This window comes from Panthera uncia, unplaced genomic scaffold, assembly GCF_023721935.1.
Source record: "Panthera uncia isolate 11264 unplaced genomic scaffold, Puncia_PCG_1.0 HiC_scaffold_393, whole genome shotgun sequence".
Taxonomy (NCBI): Eukaryota; Metazoa; Chordata; class Mammalia; order Carnivora; family Felidae; genus Panthera; species Panthera uncia.
The window spans coordinates 1-25003 of NW_026059532.1; the positions used below are offsets into that span (position 1 = coordinate 1).

The following is a 25003-nucleotide window of genomic DNA, read 5'->3' on the forward strand; positions in this document are numbered from 1 at the left end:
AGCTTTTTATATCTGATATATATAGCTCTTTTAATGTTTTTTTTTTTTTCTATTGTAAGTTGAATTATATACGTAAGGCCTTTTGCCATATCCTTAGATTCCTTTGCAAATGAAGATTTCCTTCACAGGTGTTTAACACCTTATTTAATTCAGGATTTAAAGTGAGTAATTCCCATCACTTATATTTCATTCTCTGTGTTCAGTCTGGGGTTCCTTTACCTTTGAAGCCATTGCTTCTTTTTTCCCCCCCAGTTTAAATTTTTTTTTAATGTTTATGTATTTTTGAGAGAGAGAGAGAGGGCCCGCGAGCGCAGGGGAAGGGCAGAGAGAGGGAGACACAGAATCCAAAGCAGTCTGCAGACTCTCAGCTGTCAGCGCAGAGCCCGACATGGGGCTCGAACTTGTGAACCGTGAGATCATGACCTGAGCCAAGGTCGGACGCCTAACCAATTGAGCCACGCAGGCGCCCCTCTTGTCCCCCCAGTTTATATCTCATAGGCAATCTCAGGGAAATAGAAGTTTTATTTTCTTTAATGTTTATTTTTATTTTAGAGAGAGAGAGACAAGAGTACAAGCAGGGGAGGAGCAGAGAGAGGGAGACACAGACTCTGAAGCAGGCTCCAGGCTGTGAGCTGTTAGCACAGAGCCGGACACGAGGCTCAAACCCACCAACTGTGAGATTATGACCTGAGCTGAAGTCAGATACTTAACCGAGCCACCCACCCGAAAAGTTTTATTTTGACATAAAGTGTAGAGAAAAGGAATCTTCAACCCGTGTTTTTTTTTTCCAGTCATGTAATAATTCAGTCTTAATCTTCAAAAGAATAATTATCTCAGATATTTATAAACTCATTGTTCTACTCACATAGAAGCTTACTTCTCAGATGCAGTTAGTCTCAGTATTCGAGGATATTTCCTCTTGCAATGAAGAAAGGAGTGGTGAAATGCGAAAGCAAGTTCATTTAGTGATAAAAGGAACATGTAGACATTGTTCTAGAGTCGAGACGCACCATCAGCCATTGAAACTGCAACACGTATGGTTATCATCTGTGTTCAGAATGATGACCCTGGCTGGGAACACAGTGAATGATTATAAAATAAATCCTGTTCCACATACTTTATTAAGTTATTTTTGGATTATTTTCAACAGCATATGAAACAGGATTTTCTGAATAGACTTGTCTTGAACGTGCCTGGATGAAAACTATAATTTTCTTCATACCCCTTTGTGTGGTTATGTGCTTTTTGTAACGGGGACTTGCTTGAAAGATTAGAATAATGTAATCCATGTGCCAACTCTCTCTGGATGACAAAGGAGTGACTTTTTAATTCAGTTGATTTAGATTCTGCTCATTTGGGGAAGTTACTATGCCATTTTAGGGAAATAACCGTACAGGATTAAAATAGTGAGGATATAAACATGTGAGGTGAATTGTATGGTATGTAAATTATATCTCAATTAAGCTGTTAATTAAAATAAGCTTAAGAAGTGGAAATCCAGGCAAAGGGGAAGCATAGCATTTGTGTATATTTGTTTCTCAGAGGTTTATTGCCAGGCATTTAAAAGTCAGTGCTTGTTTAGAAGTAACTGTATTCGAAAAAGAAGTATTTTTTAATGTGCTTTCCCTGGGGTGGTTCTTCGTGGCTTTCCAGTATTATTTTATACACAGCCGCTTAATGATTAATCTTTGAGCCAATTCTGGATCTGAATGCAGTGACAAGATGTCCTCAGGTGATTTTATCATTGTTTCTGTGGGAGACACAGTAGAGAACAGGTAATTAGAAATAAGTAGAGAGTAGAAATGGTAAGAGGCGATGAGAAGAGGAGGAGAAATTTTAAAAAAATCTATGTTATTTTTTTTAGCTAAAGTTAGTGTTCCCGGCCAGTGAGTCTCGACAGAGACTCCTGTGGAGCTACATACGGACAGAAGTTTGTGGAAGAATTATGCGTTGTTCTGTTTCAGAGTGGCAGCTCCTAAATCATTGCTCAAACTACTTTTTGCTTCTTCCTCTGTTTTCCTTTGTTAGTACCAATTCCGATGGTAAAATATTTTAGTAATTCCTGTTGTTAAATATCAGTCTTCTGAACAGTTCTTTGAGCATTGCCCAGCACATGATGTGACTTACCCGGGTACTCTTAGTTCTGTTGTAATATTAAATTGCATTTTTATGTCTCATCTGCTAGGCATGGCATGTCACATATAGATGCAACAATTGAAGGAACTTCGGACGACATGACTGTTGTAGATGCGGCTTCGTTGAGACGGCAGGTATTTCATGTATAGACAAGAGAGAATCCTAAATTATATTCATACAGTATGTTACCGATACTTTTTAACATGTTACCATTTTCTCTCCTGTGGAACCCACGAATTATTTTATTTGTCCAGCTGTTTTTAATAAGCCATAATTGACTTTTCCATTTTGATTAAAGGTATGTTAAGCCACCATTTACACATTTTAATCAGCGTGAAACGGTGTTACCAAAATGGATGGGTACAATTCTGGCCACTAACAAAGACTCTCGGCATTTTAGCCAACGAGCATAGCCACTAGACTGCTCGTTTGACTTTTTGAGATGTGGAAGTCACTTTGGGGACCGGTGGTACGATGTTGGAGACTTCCGCTTTGGAAGTCACTGCTTCCGGTTTGCGCAGCGCGTCTATGAACGTGTTTCTCGTGTTCTGTCATAAGTCCTGCCTTGGCAGTGCAGTTGCATATGCACATTTTTAATATGCGGCCCCACGGCCTCTGGAATCACACAGACACACACACGTGGAGAAGGCGCAGGCAGCGTTGTAATTGTGTCTGTGCCGAACAGGCGTAGAGGAGACGTGAATGAAAGAAAGTATTTCTAAGATCAAGAAACTAAATATCTTGGCATTAGAATCAGTCAATATCGTTTTAAAGATTCAACATAACGATAATATGAAACAAATACTGCTTTTTTTCTCGTGAGTCTCGTTTATTTACTAAATGGATGCTGTGTCAGAAGGTCTCACGTATATTTATTTATACCTCGCCTGCTGAAGAAAGGGAGTTTCTCTGGCATTTGTCGTAGAATTCACAGTCAGACCAACAACCTTGCTTTCTGAGAGTACAGCAGGAGCTTCGGGGTTGTAACAACATCCATTCGATCCTTAGCTTAGAGGCTGAACTAGTAGCAGACAAAGATCGAGTCATTGTAAACAGGTCACACACGTCCTGTGACAAGTAGTAGAAAGCCAGGTGGGAAACCCAGCTTCCGAGACCAGGCGCAAGCACCGCATCTCGAGAAGATTCTACAGAGTTCACGTCTGTGACCCCGGCGGCAGGGGAAGCTCCCTCGGTCCGTTGCCAATTTGGAAACCCACCAGCCTGTACTCCATTCATCCTGGGATGGGGAACCCATGGGCCGCCTGGCTTCAAGAGAGAAAATGTAATCCACTCTCCATGTTAAAAAGCGGCCTTGGTGTTGCTGCTGCCCAGATAAAAATATCGTAACGACTCAAGATCAATGCCCCGTTTTTTTCATTGACGATAAGATGGATCGTTTAGTGTAAGAACATAGCATCCCGTGGCACCAAATAAGCCCCTCTCGTTGCGAGTGGTTGGGAAAAGGTGATTAACTCTAAGCACTATATTTATCTTTTTTTTACTGGCCCTAAGAGAAAAATGGCTCCTCAGCACTGATTAAAAAGTGACGTACCTTTCCAGGTTGTGAAAATGGTTATCTCTGCACCACTGTCCGTAGACTCCCATTCCCCCCCCCCCCCCCCCCCCCCCCCCCCCCAGGTTGGAGTTCTCGGTCCTCAAAATGCTAAGGATTCCACATTCTGTGAAAATCTCTTCCTTCACCTTCTCTAACATAATGATAGTAATCCCATAGAGCATTCATAGTGCTCTACAGAGCTCATTGTGTTTTTATACAGAAAGCAGATTGTGGGTTGCAGGTTGGCACGAAAGCCTGCCCCGGGAGTGCTCCCGCAGTTACCACCTGCAGGGGAAGGAGAGGAAGCAGGATGGGGCACGAGGGGAGTGTTGGGCTGCGGTGTCTGCACATGGCCAGCCTCACGAGGGGCCTGAGGCCGAGTGGAGCGGGCGGCCTGGGCCTTGAACCCCATTGTGAACCAGTTACTGGACGCACGCAGCTGCCCCAGGAAGGGAGCATGTGCTTAGGCAGGGCAGTCGTTCAGCCCAGGGCTGTCCGTGGTAGGGATCAGCAGCCGAGGGCAGTGCTGTCAACGAGAGAATTCCTAGCCTTTCAGCCCTTGAAGGGTCCGGGTGACAGAGCACAGGGCCCGCCACAATAGGCTGTTACGAGATCCCATCAGGAGCTCAGCGGACAGGGAAGGCAGTTAACGCAGGCTAAAGATGAGCAACTGAGGCCGAGTGACAGAAGCTTGTAGAAGGAGCAGAGACAGGAGCTCATCCTGCTGTGCTGCACCTGCCTCGGTGTGTGCTTGGTCCCCCCTGTCGGAATTAGCTGTCAGCGTGCCACGGTTTCCTCACCTCACACTTAATCGAGGAAGGACGGAAAGTACACTCTTTTCTGACTCAGAAATTTGGAGAAGGGAAAGGGAGAAGATTATCTCGGAATTGAAGCTGTCTTGGGTGACATTTTTTCTCTATAGGGTTCATTTTGCTCCAAGTGTTTATCAGAATTCTTTTGACAAGTCCTGCTACTTCCTGAGACTCTGATTGCTCCTTGCACTAAAGCTTCTATTTGGTTTGTTGTCGTTTGTTTTTCACTTAGATAATCAAACTAAATAGACGTCTACAGCTTCTAGAAGAGGAGAACAAAGAGCGCGCGAAGAGAGAAATGGTCATGTATTCGATTACTGTGGCGTTCTGGCTGCTTAACAGCTGGCTCTGGTTTCGCCGCTAGAGGTAACCTCGGCTCTGGAAAATTCTGTCTCAACAGCTGGAAACATAAAGAACTTGCAAACTTCTCTGTTTCTGTGTTTGCATTGTATGCCGTTTTATAGTCCGTGCCCTGCCCGTGTATTTCTTCCAGAAAGGAGGGGGGAAGGGCTGATAACTCGGGGAAGTAAAGGCCCATTGTCTCCCTCCGCTGTGGTCACTGTCGCGCAGTTCTGCAGTAACACGCGCACACTTCACATTCTCCCTTTGCATGTTTTGTAAATAGGCTCCAGTTTGTTTTTCTTTAAGGGAAATGATTTTTGCCTCATCAGTCCGCACAATTAATTCTCTGAATGGGAAAGAGAGTGCATAGTGAGTGGAGTTAGAGAAGTATCTGTAAAAGAAGACTAGTCCTTTATTTTGTCCTGTTTCTCAAACGCGATTAAGTGAAACAGTTCCGTCAATAGACATTTTTGCATCCACACTTCAGCGTCCGCGCTTCCATAGTCATGGTCTGGTGTCAGGTTTAATGAAGTCAAGGCGCCTCGTGTTTTACAGTCACCTTCGTTAAAATAATTCCTGACATTTCCAGCAGTTTATCTAATACATGTGTAAAATGTGCATTCTTATTTTTATTTTAATTTTGCAGATGGTTTTCTATAAAGTATGTTTTTACTAAGCCCCGTGTGAATGATTTAAAAAACCACAGAATAAGGTACAAATGTAGTGTATTTAATAAACTGTCAACGAAAGCAACGGTTGTCTGTCAAAAAGTTTTATTTCATCATGCTGTGCCGTGAGCGATGTCTTCTATCATATTACCGTTAATGAACGCAAGTCTTCCCGCCTCAGGAGCAGGAAATGCAAGTAATGACTTTGCAGGTAGCAAGGACCTCCCGTGCTTCCTTTCGGGTCTCCGTCCCGGCAGCGGGAGGCGCTGGTCGCATTACAGGTGGTTACGTAAGTCGAAGGATCTGTAAAGTGGTTCGGATGAAAACAACTTGAGTTGTGTCTGCTTTTTCTGTTGTAGTTTTTAGCCAAGATGCACGATCTCAGGGGATTTAAATGCACCAGTGAAACTAAATCCTGGGACCCTTTAGCTCTCCCAGTTTTTCATCCCTGTTTTGCATTCAGAAACAGATAGGATTTTAATTAGACGTGGGGCTCTCCACATGTCTTCAATATCTTTCTACCCAGGCCATCAATTTCAGGAAAGGCAGTTGAAGGAAATTCCTTAGATAGATGTATTTAATGTTTGTGTTCTTGTTTCTCCCCCGTCCTTCCAAAATAAAATACCTGGCGGGAGGGCACCTGACTTGGGAGGGCGCCTGGATGGCTCAGTCATCTAAGTATCCAACTCTTGATTTCAGCTCTGGTCATCATCTTGCAGTTCGTGAGTTTGAGCTCCACATCGGGCTCTGCGCTGACAGTGTGGAGCCTGCTTGGGATTCTCTGTGTCTCTGTCTGTCTCTGTCTCTGTCTCTCTCTCTCTCTCTCACTCAAAAACAAATAAACATTTATTTTTTTTAAAAAAATTTTTTTTTAACGATTTTATTTATTTTTGGGACAGAGAGAGACAGAGCATGAACAGGGGAGGGGCAGAGAGAGAGGGAGACACAGAATCGGAAGCAGGCTCCAGGCTCTGAGCCGTCAGCCTAGAGCCCGACGCGGGGCTCGAACTCACGGACCGCGAGATCGTGACCTGAGCTGAAGTCGGACGCTTAACCGACTGAGCCACCCAGGCACCCCAACAAATAAACATTTAAAACAAAAAACAAAACAAAAAGGTACTTGGAGGAAGCATTCTTCTCTTCCTAGAATTTATCATGAGTTTGATGACAAATTTTTTTTTAACCTATGAAAATCTTCTGACTTTTATAATAGCTTAATGATGTGATTATATTAATTCTAGCTGTGTGTGTGTGTGTGTGTGTGTGTGTCAGTCACAAGGTAATTTCTGAGTGATCCAGTTGAAACCACAAAAATGATAAAAAACGATGGATAAAATTAGTACTTCTTTTGCTGGACAGGCATGAAAAGGATTCTGCTTGGGCCAAAAATGAAATACAAGGAGGCATTCCAGGAGATCAGCACAAAAGCTGGGTTTTTTTCCCCTGTTGATTTTTACCAAATCCTGGAGACCTAGAACTTTCTCCTTTAGTGGCTGTGCAGGGGGCAGGAGATAACAGTTCCGTGTCTTGGGCACAGGATCCCTGCATGAAGCTGGGACCTCAAAAGACAACCTTCCCCCCCCCCCCCGCCAGGGAAAGGGAAGACGGGAAATCAACTTCCCATCCAGCTTTCGCCTTGTCACAGATCTAAAAACCAGAAGCGCTTGAATCAGTCCAAAGCCAAGCTCCATTATGCCAGCCTCCCTCGCCTGGAGGTTGCTCACCACTGTTAGAAGGTGGATTTGGAGTTGAGAGGAACAAATCCATTCCTGGTCAGGAGGGTCAAGAAACACTTCTTAGGTGTTTGAGCTGAGCCTCGAAATGCATGCATATACACGCAGTGATTTCAACAAGCAGAGAATGAGGAAAGGATTCCTGGTGCAGGGAAAGTGGCAGGAGTGTAGTCAGGCCAGGCGTACAGAGGTCAGCCCCACGCTCTAGTACAGTGAGCATGTTCCACTGCCTTCAGAGCACTGTTCGGAGGTGGGTGGTAGGTGGTGGTTGGGGTTTTTTTTCCTACTTCTGGGAATCCTTGTCGATGCAGTAGCGGGTTATTTACACTTTGAGGGGTAATTTTATGAAAATGTATTTGCCAGAGAGCTCTCCTTCCTTTCTTGAATGAATGTTTTGTAGCGTCTCAATTACAGTGATACTGAAATTGCACTGTCTTTCCTGGGCCTCAAACTCAAAAAAGGTTTAATTCACCATAACTGCTATTTACTTACAACGTGTTACTGTGTCACGAAGTAGACACTCGCGTGTGCACGCCCTGACCCCTGCGGTAAGCGGGTACAGCAGGAAGGCCGCAGGCTCTGACCGTCTGTAAGGAGTTGACCGTCCCGTGGAGAAGGAGGGGGTAAGCCTCTTTAAACAATTAGAGGATTATAAAATGATCTTCTGGAGGGGTGCCTGGGTGGCTCGGTTGGCTAAGCATCTGACTCTTGATTTCCTCTCAGGTCATGATCTCACGGTTTGGGAGTTCGAGGCCCACACCTGGCTCTGCCGTGGCAGCACAGAACCTGCTTGGGATTCTGTCTCCCACTCTCTGCCCCTCCCCTATTTGCTCTCTCTCTCTCTCTCTCTCTCTCTCTCTCAAAATATATTAAAAATAAGTAAAAAATAAAATTTTATTGAAGAGGAACTTGGGATATATGCTGAAGGATAAGGGAGAGGAGAGTGTTTTGCTGTGGATACAGCCAAAAAAAAGTTTAAAGACTCCGAAACAAGATTGAACATGGGATAAAGTGAAAAAGAATGGGTGAGCTTTGCGAGTGACTACGTGTGTGTGTTACATACATGCATGTGTAAGTGTAGGTACCAGAACAGAGATGCCATGGTCCCCAAAAGATGCTTAACCTCAGGTGGTCTTTGCTGTAGGCATGTAATCCAAGGGAGTCGTTCCCACAAGACTCAAATAGCCACGAGTACTGCCAACCATTCTTTCTTTTGCTCTCAAACGAGAGGCTTAAGTCTCTGTCTTCGTGTCCCTGTGGAGAACTGGGGTCATCCCACCCATCTCCGGGGTGATGAGAAGATTCTGCGCACCACCGCTGACCCTTGTACTGTCCGGTCCGGTGAGCGGTCACGTTCGTTTTACTTGTGTCCTAATTTTATGGCAATTAGCAGGTTGACGCTCATTCAGTCAGCATTGACTCTCCCCAAAAGCTGAGTACGAAAGGTGAGATCCACTCGTTCACTCAACAAAATATTTACAACGGCCCCACCTTGCATCAGGCACTGTACTTGCTACTGAGGATACCAGGAGTGAATAAAAGAGACATATCTCGGGTCCCATGGAGCATATGGTGTTGGGGGGCGGGGGGCGGGGGGGGGGCGGGGAGTGAAACGTAAAAAGCCACAAATAAAAGTGCTGTTGCCATCGTGATGAGTAGTATCGGTGACGGAATGCTAAAAGGGAGAGTCAAGGGAAATCTTCATTAGGTGGTGAGGGAAGGCCCCTGAGAACAAGTTGATGGTTGTGCAGAAATCTTTTTTTTTTTTTTCAAGTACAGTGATATTTTTTATTTATTTGTTTGTTTGTTTGTTTGTTTTTGGTTGTGCTGCAATCTTAAGAATGAAGAGGGTGCAGCCGGAGAATATATGAGTGGGGGCCGGGGGCTGGGCAGAGGACCGGCCCTGCTAAGGCTCCGAAGCGAGAAAGAGCTAACGAGAGCTAAGTGAGAGCTAAGAAAGAGCTAAGCGAGAAAGAGCTAAGTGGTTGAGAACGACACAGTTCCTGTCTCTTACATTTTCCGGCGGGAACACACACACAACATTTACGTTCTGTTGTGACAAGTATGATGACCGTGGTTTGATAAGTGCTACCTTGGTTGGAATCCTGTGCCCTGGGAAGGCTTTCTGGAGTAGGAGATACTAAAGCCAGACCTTAAGGATAAATAAGCATATGTGGGGGCGTGGGGAGAGGGTCTTTATGCAGCAGACAGAACCAGAAAGAAATGCCTGTGTGTTCTTGATGTTACCAGTTGGGGATGGGGACGGCTATAATATAGGTATTGAAAATTATTTCTAGAACCTGAAGCCCAGTAAACATACATAATTGAAATCAAATGCAGGAATGATCACATTCAGAAAATGGGATTTTTAGTTTTATCTGTCTTACAACATTTTAATATGGTACGTGCATGGTTTTGTTATCGTGTCTCTTAAAGACTGGCATATATAGAAAGCAGCTTTCGAAAGACTGGTTTTTTTCTAGGCATTTATTTTCAAGCGTGAAAGAATACAAACGGGAAAAGAGAAGAATGTAATGGATTGCGATACACCTGTCACCTAAATATAACAATTAACATTTTTCCATTGCTTCATTTTTTGGCTGAAGTATTTTAAAAACATGACATTTCGGGGCGCCTGGGTGGCTCAGTCGGTTAAGCGTCCGACTTCAGCTCAGGTCACGATCTCACGGTCCGTGAGTTCGAGCCCCGCTTCGGGCTCTGGGCTGATGGCTCAGAGCCTGGAGCCTGCTTCCGATTCTGTGTCTCCCTCTCTCTCTGCCCCTCCCCCGTTCATGCTCTGTCTCTCTCTGTCTCAAAAATAAATAAACGTTAAAAAAATTAAAAAAAAAACAAAAAAACAAAAAAACATGACAGTTCCCCCCAAACATGTACATATACATTTTTTAAAAAAATAACATTCACGGGGATACCTGGGTGGCTCAGTCAGTTACGCATCCAACTTTGGCTCAGGTCGTGATCTTGCGGTTTATGGGTTCAAGCCCGATATTGGATTCTGTACTGACAGCTCAGAGCCCGAAGCCTGCTTCAGATTCTGTGTCTCCCTCTCTCTCTCTGCCCCTCCCCTGCTCGTGCTCTCTCTCTCTCTCAAAAATGAATAAACATTTTAAAAAATAATAAAAATAAGAACACTCATGTAAATCTACATTTTTTCAAAAACAAGAACATTTTCTGTACAACCGTTAAACCATTGTCACACCTAAAAATATTAGCAATAATTGTTTAAGAACATCACTGAAACCAGTTCTTATTTATTTCTTTATCCATCCATCTACGTGTCTATTAATGTTTATTTTGAGAGACAGCATGAGTAGGGGAGGGGAGGGGTCAAGAGAGAGAGAATCCTAAGCAGCCTGTCCACGCAGAGCCTGGCATGGGGCTCACTCTCAAGAACCGTGTGATCATGACCTGAGCTGAAATCAAGAGTAGGAGGCTTAACCGACTGCACCACCCAGGTGCCCCCTATTTATTTTTTTAAGTAATCTCTATGCCCAACGTGGGTCTCGAACTCACAAGTCCCAGATCAAGAGTCGCACACTCACCGACTGAGCCCTCCAGGCATCGCCCCCCAAACCAATCCTTGTACACGTCTCCCCAGTTATCCCTGATAGAGTCCGCAAGATGCATTTCATTGAATCAGGCCTCTTAATCTAGAGTAGCACCCTCTGCCCATCACGCCTTTTATTCTCCCGTATATTTTCTTGTTGAAAACGGGGCTATTGTCTTTTCAATGCCCCACCTTTGGGGTTTGTCCTAGTGTGTCCTCTTCCCCATATTGTGAGCTAGAAATTAGGTCTAAAAACATTCAGGTTGTCTGTTTATTCTTTTTTTTATTTCAAGTATAAAGAAATATAGTAAAACAAGTTCTATATTTTCACTTCCAGGACAACTGTTCCTTCCTGTCCTCCCTCCCTCCCCACCCCCTTTCCTTCCCCCTCTTTCCCTTCTCCCTCCACACACAAGAATATAGTCCTTAAAAATTCAAATAGTACAGAAGTACCGAAAGCTACAAAACAAACTGAAAACTTCTCTCCGCCTTTCCTCCAAGTCAACCACTGATGATTGCTCTTGCTTGATACGTGAAAGGCTGATTTTTTTTTTCTTTTTTAACCACCTCAAAGGTGACTTTTGGCCTAAAAAGGTTGCTGTAGCTTCCTAGACGCATTCCGCTATTGAACTTCTGAAAGAGTGTCTTTCAAACGCAATCCCCAGATGATTCAAACTGCTAAGATTCCCACCTGATTGCCACAAAACTACACAATCCTGCTTCTCCGATTAGTGACTCCACACAGACAGCCGAGAAGACCGATGGCCATCTGACTGAGCCCACACATGAGCTCGAGAATCCCCACGAGCAGCAGGCCCAAGAACACTGAAAAATGGATCATCCTGTGTCTGTTTTCTTTAGAACTGAAGTTCAAGCTATAGCGTCCACCATCACTGGCCCTGGTGCCACTGAGGGTGGGATCAGTGACCTCAGCAGGAGCCACGCAGGACTCTCTGAAGAACCACTGTAGATCGAAGGATTCTGGATGGATGTTGCTGAAACGCAAGAAACGAGAGAAGATATTCAGGAATATCACCATGAAGAAAGAATGCAGCATCGTGCTGTTTCTTACACTCACAGAAAAGGACGAGTATAATAAAACACAAGTACCTCGAGGGGCACCTGGGTGGCTCGGTCGGTTAACCGTCGACTTTGGCTGAGGTCGTGATCTCATGGTTTGTGAGTTCAAGCCCCGCGTCGGGCTCTGTGCTGACAGCTCAGAGCCTGGAGCCTGCTTCCGATTCTGTGTCTCCCTCTCTCTCTGCCCCTCCCATGCTAATGCTCTGTCTGTCTCTCTCTCTCAATAATAAATAAACATTAAAACACACACACACACACACACACACACACAACTACTTTGAAATACTGTGCCCAAAAACTATAGCTAAGTTTGAGGTTTCTGGTCATGAGTCCATGTACTGTGATAGCTACAAAACTTTCGTTGATTATATAGCCCATCATTCTATAGCGCCTGCTCTTAGGTTGAACCATATGAAATTTGCTATGTCAGAAATGGTTGAATATTCATCTCCTGTGGTTCAACCTAATTATACAGGCATTCTACTTGCTAAAGACATGCAAATCAAGGAGGCACCTCTTTCGTGGAGCTCAATCCTTCGTGCAAAACTGCAATGATGTATCTGCTCTTAAGCGAGATGTGCAACTTCTGCTGACAAAAGGCATGTTCAGTATGTCTGATTACCATCCATCCGTGCCCACTGTAACCAGGTCTGGAAAATGAGAGCTTCTAGCCCTACCACGAACCGTCCTAAGATGATGTTTCCTCAGTTTACTATGGAGTAAGGCTAAGTGTTCTTAGACAGTTTGCATTTCTGGATCCCAAAGCTGACATTTATCCGGGGAAGATGACAGTATTTTCAGCGCATAGAATAGGCGTGTGCTTTCTGCGGTTTGCCAGCAAGTGTAGGATCGCTCTTGTAACTGTTTACTCTCTGTAACTGTCTGTGTCCCCAACTAGAGTGACTCTTATCTGCAGAGCTTAGCCTGGTGTATGCTGACTTGTCCTCTCCGAAGGACTAAATGTGCACAGCACCTGTGCCTACAATCTCTGATTTTAAACTTCGGATCTATTAGGAAACGGAATGTTTTTGAATTTTGATTCACGGCAACTGCAGTCTGCAAATTTTGAGAGATTTTTATTTTTTATTTAAAAAAATTGTTAATGTTTATTTTGGAGAGAGAGACAGAGGGCAAGCAGGGGAGGGGCAAAGAGAGAGGGAGACACAAAATCTGAAGCAGGCTCCAGGCTCTGAGCTGTCAGCACGGAGCCTGATGTGGGGCTTGGAACTCATGAACTGTGAGATCATGACCTGAGCCGAAGTTGGAGGCTCAACCAACTAAGCCACGCAGGTGCCCCCGAGAGATCTTTATTTTTTAATGTAGCAAGATAAGAGGAAATGAGGGGGAAATTTTTTTTCACATAATTCCAAAAGCGAATTCTGATTATTTTCCAAACTGAGGAACCTATAGGTAACTGATGGATTAGGTTGTTCTGTTCTTCCAGTTTTACAAATTCAGTGCTTAGATTCAGGCACAGAACCATCTTACAAGACTGAAATGAGCCATTTACAAGTAACTTCAGTGTTGTGGCTGTAGGCGTTAAAGTGGATTCATTCCCGTGCCTACGGTATATTTATAGTAAGTGCATGAATCTTTTGACTGCTTTGTTTCTTTTAGGGCTTATAAGGAAGGTTCTAGATTTTATGTGTTGTGTTTTTAGTCAACTTTTTAAATTATAAAGGTAACATACGCTTAGGACTTAGACATTTAGTTAGTTCAGAAGTGTAGAAAGTCAATGCTCCCTTCACTTCCCCAGGGCATCTTCCGTTACCATTCTCCAAAGATCAAAGCTAAATTTCTGGCGTATATTTCTCGGAATTCTTGATACACATACACCTAGGCAGCCACGGATTTTTAAAAGACCAGGATGAGCCATCTGAGGCAACTACTCCTTTTAGACAGGATCACCCCCAAAGCATTCTGAACGTAGTGGTTCCTCCGTTTCTGTGAGATTGTGCCAATCGGGGAAAATGTGCTAAATCCCTAAGAGTGTGTGTCCCAGCCACGCCATCAAAGAACAACGTGGGCCCCATGTCAACACCACACTCTTCTCGTGTAACTAGCTGCAGCATGTAAGAGAATCCGTGAAGATCAGGTGACTCACCTTAAGTTGTTGAATGAAAATTCACAACTGGAAGTGCTGTTCACTTGAGAGTTACAAATGAGAGGGCCTTCCGAGAGAGCCCGGAGAGATACTAACATGCAGTACACAGCACCAATGACTGTGATCACATTCAGAAGTGATGACAGAAGCATCTGAAAAACAAAGGAGGCGCCGACCGGCATATGTTCTTACACGTTTGCTCCTGGTCTGTTTCAAGTCTCAGCATCACGTGCAGGCTTCGGTTCAACTGCTGCTGTTCCCCGGCCACCCCGCAGCCCCAGGTCTTAAGATCTCGGTTTGCTTAGGTCTGAATTATAAAAGAACAAAGAGGGTGACGTCCCTGCCATTTGATTAGACTCACGAAAAGGTTGTGGGGCTTGCCACTGTCTCTGGGAACTCTGCGCTTTTGTATACCGGAGGCTTTTCCGTTTCAAGGGACCACTGAAATCTGGTACCTTCTCCCCGTTCTGTGTACTTTCTACTTCACAGAACCTTGACTACATCTTAAGCACACACATTTTGGTGTCTGGTCTCCTGACTCCCAAATCTTTCATCCAGATTTGGTCCTGATGCTGTGAGTGGCCCTGCATTGTGCAGGGATCAGTCAACAGTGTGGTGTTCGAACAGGGTTTAGGTGCTAGTACCATTCCTCTCCCCCCCCCCCCCCCCCCCCCCCCCCCCCCCCACCAACCCCGCCCCAAATTGTTGACAACCAAAGTGTCCTGGACATTGCCGAAGGTCACCTTGGCGGGGGCAGAACTGCCCCCCCCTTGGAGAACCATACTGTGTTTGAGACAAAGATTACAAGCCTTTAAGCATCTTTCATTTCATGAACGAGAGCCAGAGAAAGGAGAAAAAAGTGTGAAATTTGCCCATAGGAAATGTTACGGCCCAAGCGAAAGTTTGTATAGGTCTACCTTTTCCAAAAAGAAGCTCCATATTGTTTCAGTGATGTTGTTAGTCAATGATAATCACGACTTAAAGTCTACAGAAATGAAGGGAAGGGGTACATGTCCTTTTCCTTTGATGTGATAATATTGCCACTCCTAGAGGGTTTAGGAGACCTAATGCGTAAGCAGAATAAGCAGTTACCTACATAGTGTATGTTGTGGGATGTTGGGCTTTACATATATCATTTAGCCCTTTTAATAACCCCCCAAGAGATAGATACAATTATTCCCACTTCATGGATGAGAAAAGTATAATTCAGGGAGGTTGGTGAACTTGTCAGGATCTCACGGAAATGCTAGTGCTCGGGTTTTAATCACGACACCAAAATCCTTCCAGCCGAAAGCGAAGAATGATGGATTTGGAGTCTAATTCCAATCCGGATTCTTCTGTACTACTGTGGCCTGTGCAAGATGCTTCACTTGGTCATCAAGAAGTGCGCTGTTGATGTTTTAGGTCATTTATTATTTCTGACTTCTCATCGCTACAAAGGGGCCTGGCTTTAGAAAAGTGACTCTGGGGATCTGAATTTGCCCGAGTCGGGGTTCATTTAAATGACTCAGCAAAACCAAAGCATTTGGAAACAAAATCAAGAAGCGACAAAGGGAAGGAGCAAGGAACAGTTGAGTCGGGGGAGATAGTAGGAACAGTTAATACAGAAGCCAAGCCTTGGTGACCCCGTCTCCCACCCCAAGATCCAGCCTTTCTCACTTTTATGACGCTTTGGTCTTTTCTAGACTTGGAAGATGCCTGGTCTGACTTAAACGCAGGCTTCCCATAGCTGCCACCAAGTGAGAAAAGTGCTTAGGAACACTCTATTGCATCTAGTCAATATAAGCTGGAAATTTTAATTAAGTAGGCAGCCTCACTATCATTGATAGAACATGAGCAGTATTATTCAACACGCCCCTCCTCCACCACCGCCTTGGCACTCCAGAGTTCCTGCAGCTCGTTGGCACGTAATAATCTGTAATGTTGCTGAAGCATGACTTCCAGTGATTTTCAAGCACGGTGTGGGGGAGCAAAGCCTGGTGTGTTAAGCCCAACACCAGCGTGAAAGGCGTCTTGGTTATTCTGAACTCACTGCCCTCCAAGGACAAAGAAAAATGATCGTTGAAAAGATGACTAATTTGCCATTAAAGGATATGTCGGGGAACAAAAGATTCCTAATGGAAATATGATTGGAGAGAAAAATCTAGATAAGTGTTCTGACATTTTGGCGTTCAGGGATTTAGAAATATCTCAAGTGTCTTTCTTAAGAATGTAAGTACAATAGAGAGGTAATACAAAGTCAAACTGCAAATTATGATTTAAAAAGTACCAGAGGGGGGAAACTGAAAACTAATATATACTGAATACCTATAGTGTATCAGGAACAAAGATGGACTATAAACAATTAGAAAGTAATTATAAGCCTAGATAAATATCAAATGTCAAAAGGTAAATTTTAAAAATATAAATTTTCTGTTATGGATATAAATATGTAATACAGATATAGATATGTATGCTTTAAAAAACTGGTTCTCACCCCTGGGATCACAATTAGAATCACCTAGGGTATTTTTGAAAAATACTGAATCTCTGGGAGCCAGCTCAGCCAGGAATATTTACTGCGACTGCTTGTTTATTAATTGATCCCCCTTCCTTAGAGATTATTGGAAGCCCTCGGTGTTACTTAATAGCAATGGTCACGGCATAAATAGTGTAAAGATTGTGAAGTTTGGAGTCTGATGGATTTGGATGCAAATTCACCTACTGGCTACGCTGGCAAATTATTTCCTTTCTCTGAGGATCAATTTCTCGGTCAGTGAAACAGAGATCATAATACTTCCCACTTAGTGCCTTTGAGAGCATTAAATAAGAATATCGAGTTGGAAGTGTTCTGAGCGTAGTAACAGAAAGTTAATAAGTATTAACTTCCTTTACTTTTAACTTACCTACAATTTTGTATATAATAGGTACATACTACACGTTTGAGAAAATATCCCGTTATCTTCTTTATACTGGATAAGGACAATTCTCCCGATCGTAGCAAGCCAGTCTTTCACAGAACTGAGGATACACTTTCCCAAAGTATTTTATACGCGCCACAAAAAATAACAAATATTTGAGAATTATGAAATCGACTGGGGCTCTGGGTATGACTTACAAATCCCCTTTCTTTGAAAACCTTTAGTGACAACTGAAGATTGAGGAAAGGTCTGAAGACTGGACCTCAAAGGTAAATTTTTGTGGGGAGAGAAAAAAAAGAAACTGAAAAAGAAAAACTTCACACTTTCCATATTATCGTGTAATCGTTGCAAATGGCACTTCGCTAAGCCTGTGGTCCTGCCACTGACGGTTTGGGAAGCTTTGCTGCTGCATCAGCAACTGCTCATGCGCTTTGGCCCCGACGGGTCTGTACTCACTCCAATTCTGTTGTTGCAACACGCTCTCTTTCTTGCTGCCAAGGACATTGTTGTTGCCGGAATGACCTGGAAATCACATCAGCAGACAGGATGAGCATCGTGTCTTCTCATCAGATGAAAAAGCAGTAACCCCCACTCCCGCCAAGTTGTGGGAAATCAAGTCTCGAGAGAACCAACGGGGAAATTTGGCAACATCTCCTGATATCGGGGTCCCCGTTTCAACCACAAAGATGAGGGAGTTCAGGATAACGGCTTCAAACCCTCCCATCTACATTCTGGCTCTACTCTCATCTTTAGAGAGACTCGGATTTTAAATGGAATAGAATGAGTTATTTATCCATTATTTTGGAAGGAACGCTCCTGGAAGAATTGTTTGCACCATCCAAAATTCCCTTTTCTTCTCTTTTTTTTTTTTCTTCTTCTTGTTTTAAGTTACTATAATCTACAACCACTTATCCGATTTCCCAAAAATCGCATGAGTTAATCTGGGAAGCGCCCAGAAAGGAAATTGTGGGGCTGGCAGTTGGGAAGTAAGAATTCTGTCACCACCCTCTCCCATTTCCTAAGTTTCCTCATACCCCCCGAGGTCACCACTGTCTAGCTAGTTACCAAGCTTATGATCCGAGCATTCTTTTTGGTTCCACATTCTCCTTTCTGCTCGTGTGTCCATGATGGGTAATGATCTCACTTTACACTGATGTTCAGGAATCCTGTCTATAATGCATTCTGTGTCGAGGGAGATACGCAATGCTGAGGAAAGCTGTAAGAAATGATGCCGCATTTTCGGGATGAGGCTTCAATTTTTAGGACTACCTAGTCAGCGGCTCTGACTAGAAATTCTTCCCGGAAAAAGTGTTGTATCATTGAAGAGCGACATGTGAATTACTTCCTTCTGCTTAAGAAATGTTAGCCATGAGGTTTTTCTGCCTTCTCAGCATAGCTGCCCTGAAAGTAGTTCTCTTTTTTCCTTCCACTCTTGCTTTCTAATGTTTCATTGAGTTCTAACAAGGGGCCATGTACCATTGTAGGTGCTGAACATGTTTTAGTTCATGCCAGCCTCATAACAATCCTCTGAGGTAGGAACTATTATTATTCCCATTCTACCCGTGAAAAAACTGAGACACAGAAAGTTCGAGTGACTTGCCTAAGAGAGTGGACGAGTTGGGAGCCAAAGCTGGACATTTGGGTTCCAGAGCCCAGACTCTTTATTTATTCTCTTATTCTGAGAGAGGCAGAGAGAGGGAGGGGTGGGCAGAGAGAGAGACAGAGAGAGAGAGAGAGAGAGAGAGAGAATCTCAAGCAGGCTTTGCGCTATCAATGCTGAAATCAAGAGTCGGACACTTAACCAACTGAGCCACCCAGATGCCCCCAGAGCCCAGACTCCACCACGATTCCACCCTGGCCAATCCTGACAATTCTCCTCTCTTCCTACAGAGACGCTGTCCATTCACCTCCTTCCCCCGCCCCCGTCCCACTTCATCCTTCCTCCCACACACCCCCTTGGCTCCTCCCACCCTCCTCTTCTAACTGTTCCTTCCCTGATGCTTCTTTTTAAGCCCCCATCCACCTTTGTCCTTTAAGAACAGGTTTAAGATTTACTTACACCTTACAAGGCAGCCTTCCTGACGAACTTCACCCCACCCTGACCAGGTGCTGACTCCACGTCACTTGTGGGGAATGCTGTATTGTTATCAAGCTTTGCTTGCCTATTGCCTTGAACACCAACACCCTTGTAATTCAGGAGGCATGTAGGTATGACAGCCAAGCCACTCAGGGGCATAGCTGAGAACCCCCAAAGGGAAAAGAAACTTCAGCTCCCAAATAGGTGTCAGCATTGATAGACTAAGCTTCTTCTGTTGTATTCATAAGCTATACTGTCTTCTGAACTTCAGGACAAATCATTTAGGACACAACCGGCACTGTGCCCCCCCCATCTTTTTTTATAAATAAAGTTTTATCAGAATACAGCCATGCCCATTCACTGACATATTTTGTGCGGCTGCTTTCACACATCAATGGTACAGTTGAGTAATTGTGAGAGACTGTCTGGCTCACAAAGCTTAAAATACTGTCTGGCTCCTTATAGAACAAAATTCCCAGCCCCTGATTTAGAAATGTAATGAATATGTTAAAGTTGGAACAACATTAAGTTACAACTTAAACGGATAAATCATTCCATTTTCCCTATCGATGTAAATTAAACTAACTTTCTTGAGTATTAATTTATTTCAGAGCTGCTGAACATCTTCTTTCGTAATTCTTTTCCCTTGCAAAGGTGTTTTATAACATAACAATGACTGACAATATGTGAATTCTCACCCAGTTGACTTCATGACATCTTTTTTTTTTTTTTTTTTTTTTTTTGAGAGGGAGAGCACAAGAGAGCATGAGACGGGGAGGGACAGAGAGAGAGAGAGAGGGAGAGAGAAAATCCCAAGCAGGCTCTTCACTGTCAGCAGAGCCCGATGCAAAACTCCATCTCACAACCCTGGGATCATGACCTGAGCCAAAATCGAGCCAGGGGCTCAACCGACTGAGCCACCCAGGCCCCCCAGCTTCATGACATCTTAACACATCTTTGTTACGTGATTATGGGTAACTTAATAACTCACTGTAGCTCAACCATTTTGCCCAGTCAGAGTTTTGGGAGTTGGAGGGGCTCTTTATGAAATGGACAGTAAAATGTGATTTGATTTGATTTTTGTTTAAGTAAAGTCTACATCCCATGTCAGGCTTGAACCCACAACCCTGAGATCAAGAGTTGCACGCTCCACCAGCTGAGCCAGCCAGGTGCCCATGGACAGTAAAATGTAAAAGTATATGTGTACATAGGTGACTGAATTATAAGTCTTCCAGATAATCTCCTGTGATCATTAGTAGTTATGAGAATACTCTTTCTCTTCAATTCCTAAGCATGAGTTTGTGTGAAATTAAAAATCTCGATAGATTTTTTGTTAATTTTTTAAGATGTTTATTTTTGACAGAGACCGAGCATGAGGAGGGGAGGGGCAGAGAGAAAGGAAGACACAGAAACTGAAGCAGCTCCAGGCTCCGAGCTGTCAGCACAGAGCCTGATGCGGGGCTTGAACTCACGAACCGCAAGATCATGACCTGAGTTGAAGTCAGACACTTAACCGACTGAGCTACCCAGGCACCACAATAGATTTTGTTTTTAGAAAGAAATAGTATTGTTCATTTTTTTTCTTACAGAAACACATACTTTTATCCAGTTTTAGAAGTAAGGTAGTATATGATTTGGTAAATGAAGTACAAGAGAGCTTTTAGATCATTGAAACTCTGATAAAATGCAAACTTTGGGGATTTTTCTATGTACTTGAATGTGAGAATAACACACAAAGCCATAGTTCAGCATAAATACAAAAATTATATTTTGAGAACTCTTGTTATATGTAATATTTCTAATGTGTTTAGCATTCAACAACTTGTTCTCTGTTAAGACTTGTTCTGTGTTAATTAATGATATTTAATATATTACCATTATGTAATAAGTACACTCAATGAGTAAGCATAATTAAGATGAGACTTCCAACTAACTCATATAAAATAAAATGGCCTTTCTATTTTTAGAGGATGGACTTCAAGTCTTTTTTTTTTTAGTACCTGAAAAAAATAACACGTATTGATTTTTCCACTTAGGAGATAATGGTTGGAAATAATTACGCAACATCTTTACTCTTGGTTATGGTTTCAAAAGATGAAAAAGTTCGCCTCTCTTTTGAGTAAATCATAAAACCATAAAATGAGTGTGTATTTTATGAAATAATCAATAATGAATTCCCCAGTTTTTATTATTAGCTACTTCCTGCAAAGTCCCATTTTTGAAAAAAGTTTAAAATACCTTAGCAATTTTAGAAAGATTTCAAGAACTAGGACAAAAGTGCTATCACAAGCAGTGAATTCTTCCTTATTAACGTTTCTTTGTATTTAGAAGTGTAGTAAGAGATCCACATTTTGAACGATTCCCTTTGAAAAAGATATTCTTCCAGGTCCTATATATAGCCAAGGATCAGGAAAATGTACCTGCATTCTGAGCCTTTCTATCATCCACCAGTTTGCTTGTGAGCCTAGCCTAGAGTTTGAAGCTCAGTCTGTAAGAGACATGTTGAAATTTTCAAGGAGCTGTTTGCTGCTTTGATGACCTTCTACAATGCTGCGCAACAGAGATAACCTTGTGTGATTCTGGTACCTCATTAATGTTTATTGAGGATGATAAAGTGCAATCGTAGAACCAGAAAGTCCAGATCCTCTGGAACTGTTTCACAGATTTTGTCACCTCTGTATCCTTCAGTTTCCTGGCCACTTAAATGTGTGAATTACGTTCTGGATTTCATCTTTCCCCTTTGTCAGTTGGAGACAGTCGTTGAGAATGATGGTGCTAATACTGGTGGAAAACAAACCTTTGGAATCAGCTACATCTGGGATTGAGTTTCACCCCTACTATGTGACCTTGTTAACATTCCTAACCTTCTGTGTGCTGATCTGTCAAAATACAAGTAATAATATCTACTTGGCCAGATCATCAGAGAGATGAAATGAACTAGTGTAAAGCATGACCCCCAGTAGCTGGTGCTTAACGGTACTCTCTGTGCGTCTTTCACTCTGTCTTCATCCCCTCTCTTCTTCCTCTCCCTCTCCCCCCACCAAAATAAGCATACATAGAACATAGCTGTGCACTATCACCACCTGAGGCTCCATTAATGCTAGCAAGAAATTCTTTTCAATGGGGGTGGGGTTTATAGTAGAACCAATTTATATTTAAAATTACATGAGTTACCCTAATGGATTAGGAACTTTTAGGGTTTTCATGGACATTGCCATCATTGATTAAACTTGGCCTGCTGTGGGCGCCTGTGTGGTTGGTTAAGTGTCCGACTTCAGCTCAGGTCATGATCTCATGGTTTGTGAGTTCGAGCCCCACGTCGGGCTCTGCGCTGACAGCAAGGAATCTGCTTGGGATTCCCTGTCTCTCCCTGTCTCTCTGTCTCTCTGTCTCTCTCTGCCCTTGGCACATGTTCTCTCACACACTCTCTCTCAAAGTAAATAAATAAGCTTAAAACAAACAAACAAACAACACTTGACCAGCTAGCTGCTCCTGGCTGCTGGTCTAAGCAGATGCAAGGAAGCTCATGACATTCAAGTGGAGAGAAACTTCTAGAAGGGCAGAAAGCAGACACAAGGATTGGCAGTTGCATCGCGGATGAGCGCTATTGATCACTTTCTCTCAGCCTGGAAGAGAAGTCCCATGGTGGTTGGAAGAAATAGCCCTTTGAGCAACTTTTTCTACCTAGAACAAGGTGAACAGATTGCTCACGATGTTAAAGGAAAAGAAACCATCAACTTTGGGCGGAATGCTTCCTAAAATGGCTTTCTGGTGCCAGAGTAGTCTCAAATCCAGCGTGCCAGCCAAAGGAGGATTTTTTATCTAAAGCTTAATATCTAATGACCCACGAGTGTTCTCATATAAGTCTGGGATAAGACCAGAAGCAGTAACATGATCATCATCATTCACACACACACAGACACACACACACACATCCAAACAAAAGCTCATTTCTCTGGCTTTAACCAGAGTCCCTTTATGGGTAGCATTTCCCACCCCATATTCCTGTGAATACTTAGAGACTAGCATTGGCAAAGGAAAGCTGAAGGAATGGATTCAAAACATCCTGAACACAATAAAGAACAGCGTTACATGTGAAGAAATATGATCCGTACGAACCCAACCAACGTTTATCAAATTATTAATTTTTTTGCCCGAGCCCCCTGGCCTGTACTCCAGTTTACTTAAATTGTCGGTCTTCACTTAATGCCAGTATAAATTAATACCATTCCACTCCTCCTGACAGCATCCCCAGCCAAGACGTGGCCCACCAGCAAGCTAAAAGTCTTTAGAAGCTGGGTAAAATAGACAGGCCTTTCCCGAAATCAGGCCAAGTAAACGTTACTCACCATCAGCCCTGCTCCTATAATTCCTGGGAACCACCACTCAAAGCAAGAGATGGGGTTTTGAAGAAACTGGCCTTCATCAACTAAGTTGACAATTAGAGGGATTGCGTTGAGGGTTATTCCCAGTAGAAGTAGAACCAGCAAGGTGAATCCATTACAGGATGTCCATCCTTCACAGCAGGTCATGGTCAGTGGTCAGTCCCCGGTTCAACGAGAAACCCTGTCAAAGTGGCTGTTTGGGTGGCGCTGCCTTGCCTTTTATCCTGAGCCTTCTAGTTAAAGTTTAGAACTTAAGAAAAATAATTGCGGGAAGTAGTTCAGAGTCCAGCAGGGCAGGACGTTATTATGAGAACTATTAAGGAAGTAAATTGGGGTTTATTTGCACTTCGTTATGTATTTGTTAAAAACAAGCTTTTATAGTTTATAATAAAATGTTTCCCTGATAGACACAAAAATTTCCTGATAATGATTAAAAACAGCCACTCCCACCCACCCCACACACAAACTTGTGTCCACCCCAGTATCCAATCTACACTGGCTTGATCTTTTTAAAAAGTTTACTTATTTAAAGAGCGAGAGCAAGTATCAGTAGGGGAGGGGAAGAGAGAAAGGGAGAGAAGCCCAAGCAGGCTCCTCGCTGTTAGCACAGATCTCGACATCGGGCTCCATATCACAACCTTGACTGAAATCATGAGCTGAGCCTAAATCAAGAGTCAGACGATTAACTGACTGAGCCACCCAGACGCCCCTACACTGGCTTAATCTTGAAGTGTCATCCAGTAAGACTGAAGACAAAACACTTCAGGTCCTGGGCAAGACAGTAAAGCACCAGGACGCCTTCTGGATCCTTGGATTGAATGACATCCATGAGAGCCAATCTTTGATGTGGTCAAAGAAACGTGTTCATCTGCAATGACAATTTCAAGCTCCTGCCAGCGCACCCTGTCAGCAGGAGGCCACAAAGCGTCGTCCTCTCAGGCTTTTTCATTGTCATTAGTTATTCTCCTCGGTTGCCGTATCACACATTTATGTACGTAAGCCTCTTTTTCTGATCATAACATTATTTGTATAATTGCTGTTGTTGGCACACCTCAATTTCCTGTCAGGTAGGAACCACAACTGCAGGAACTCTTGGTCGAACTTGCCCTTGTGACCCACATAATAACACAGATAAAGGTCACTCTCCGTGACTCCATAGGACAAGGAAAGTGGGGGGGGGGGGGGGGGAATATGTAGTATGTGTTAGATACATTTATGCAAGAAAAAAAAGAGATGAAAACTAAAAAAAAAAAAAAGATGGGTTTAAGGTATGCTTCTCTAATATATTTGACTAGTATGCCTTATAAAAAATAAAAACAAGAATATCCATTTTACATGATTTTTTTCTGTTGTATTGATATTATTACCACCTGTGGAAGTTCCTTATTTGGAAAACGTTCAATAATAAAATGAACATATATGGGATGCCTGGGTGGCTCAGTCGGTTAAGTGTCCGATTTCAGCTCCGGTCGTGATTTCACAGTTTGTGAGTTCCAGCCCCGTGTCAGGCTCTGTGCTGACAGCTCAGAGCCTGGAACCTGCCTTGGATTCTCCCTCTCTCCCTCTCTCTCTGCTCCTCCCCTGCTCATGCTCTCTCTCTCTCTCTTTCTCTCTCTGTCTCTCAAATAAACATTAAAAAAAATAAT

At 43.3% G+C, this 25003-nt stretch overlaps 1 protein-coding gene, 1 long non-coding RNA gene and 1 pseudogene across 2 annotated transcripts; 1 reads left to right on the plus strand and 2 right to left on the minus strand.

The window, feature by feature from the left end:
* The first annotated feature begins 18 nt into the window (after window positions 1–18).
* LOC125918039 (uncharacterized) lies at window positions 19–4931 on the plus strand. Its single transcript, XR_007456357.1, has 2 exons — window positions 19–2270; window positions 4736–4931. It is a non-coding gene; the product is annotated as an uncharacterized LOC125918039 (long non-coding RNA).
* A 5254-nt stretch (window positions 4932–10185) lies between these two features.
* Window positions 10186–23504, minus strand: LOC125918037 (transmembrane 4 L6 family member 20-like). Its single transcript, XM_049624101.1, has 4 exons — window positions 23322–23504; window positions 17352–17417; window positions 13996–14147; window positions 10186–11806 (listed from the first exon to the last, which is right to left on the minus strand). Exons 1-4 carry the CDS (start codon window positions 23502–23504, stop codon window positions 11518–11520), a joined length of 690 nt encoding a protein of 229 aa, XP_049480058.1. The 3' UTR covers window positions 10186–11517.
* A 562-nt stretch (window positions 23505–24066) lies between these two features.
* LOC125918038 (protein mago nashi homolog) lies at window positions 24067–24498 on the minus strand (annotated as a pseudogene).
* Window positions 24499–25003: the final 505 nt, after the last annotated feature.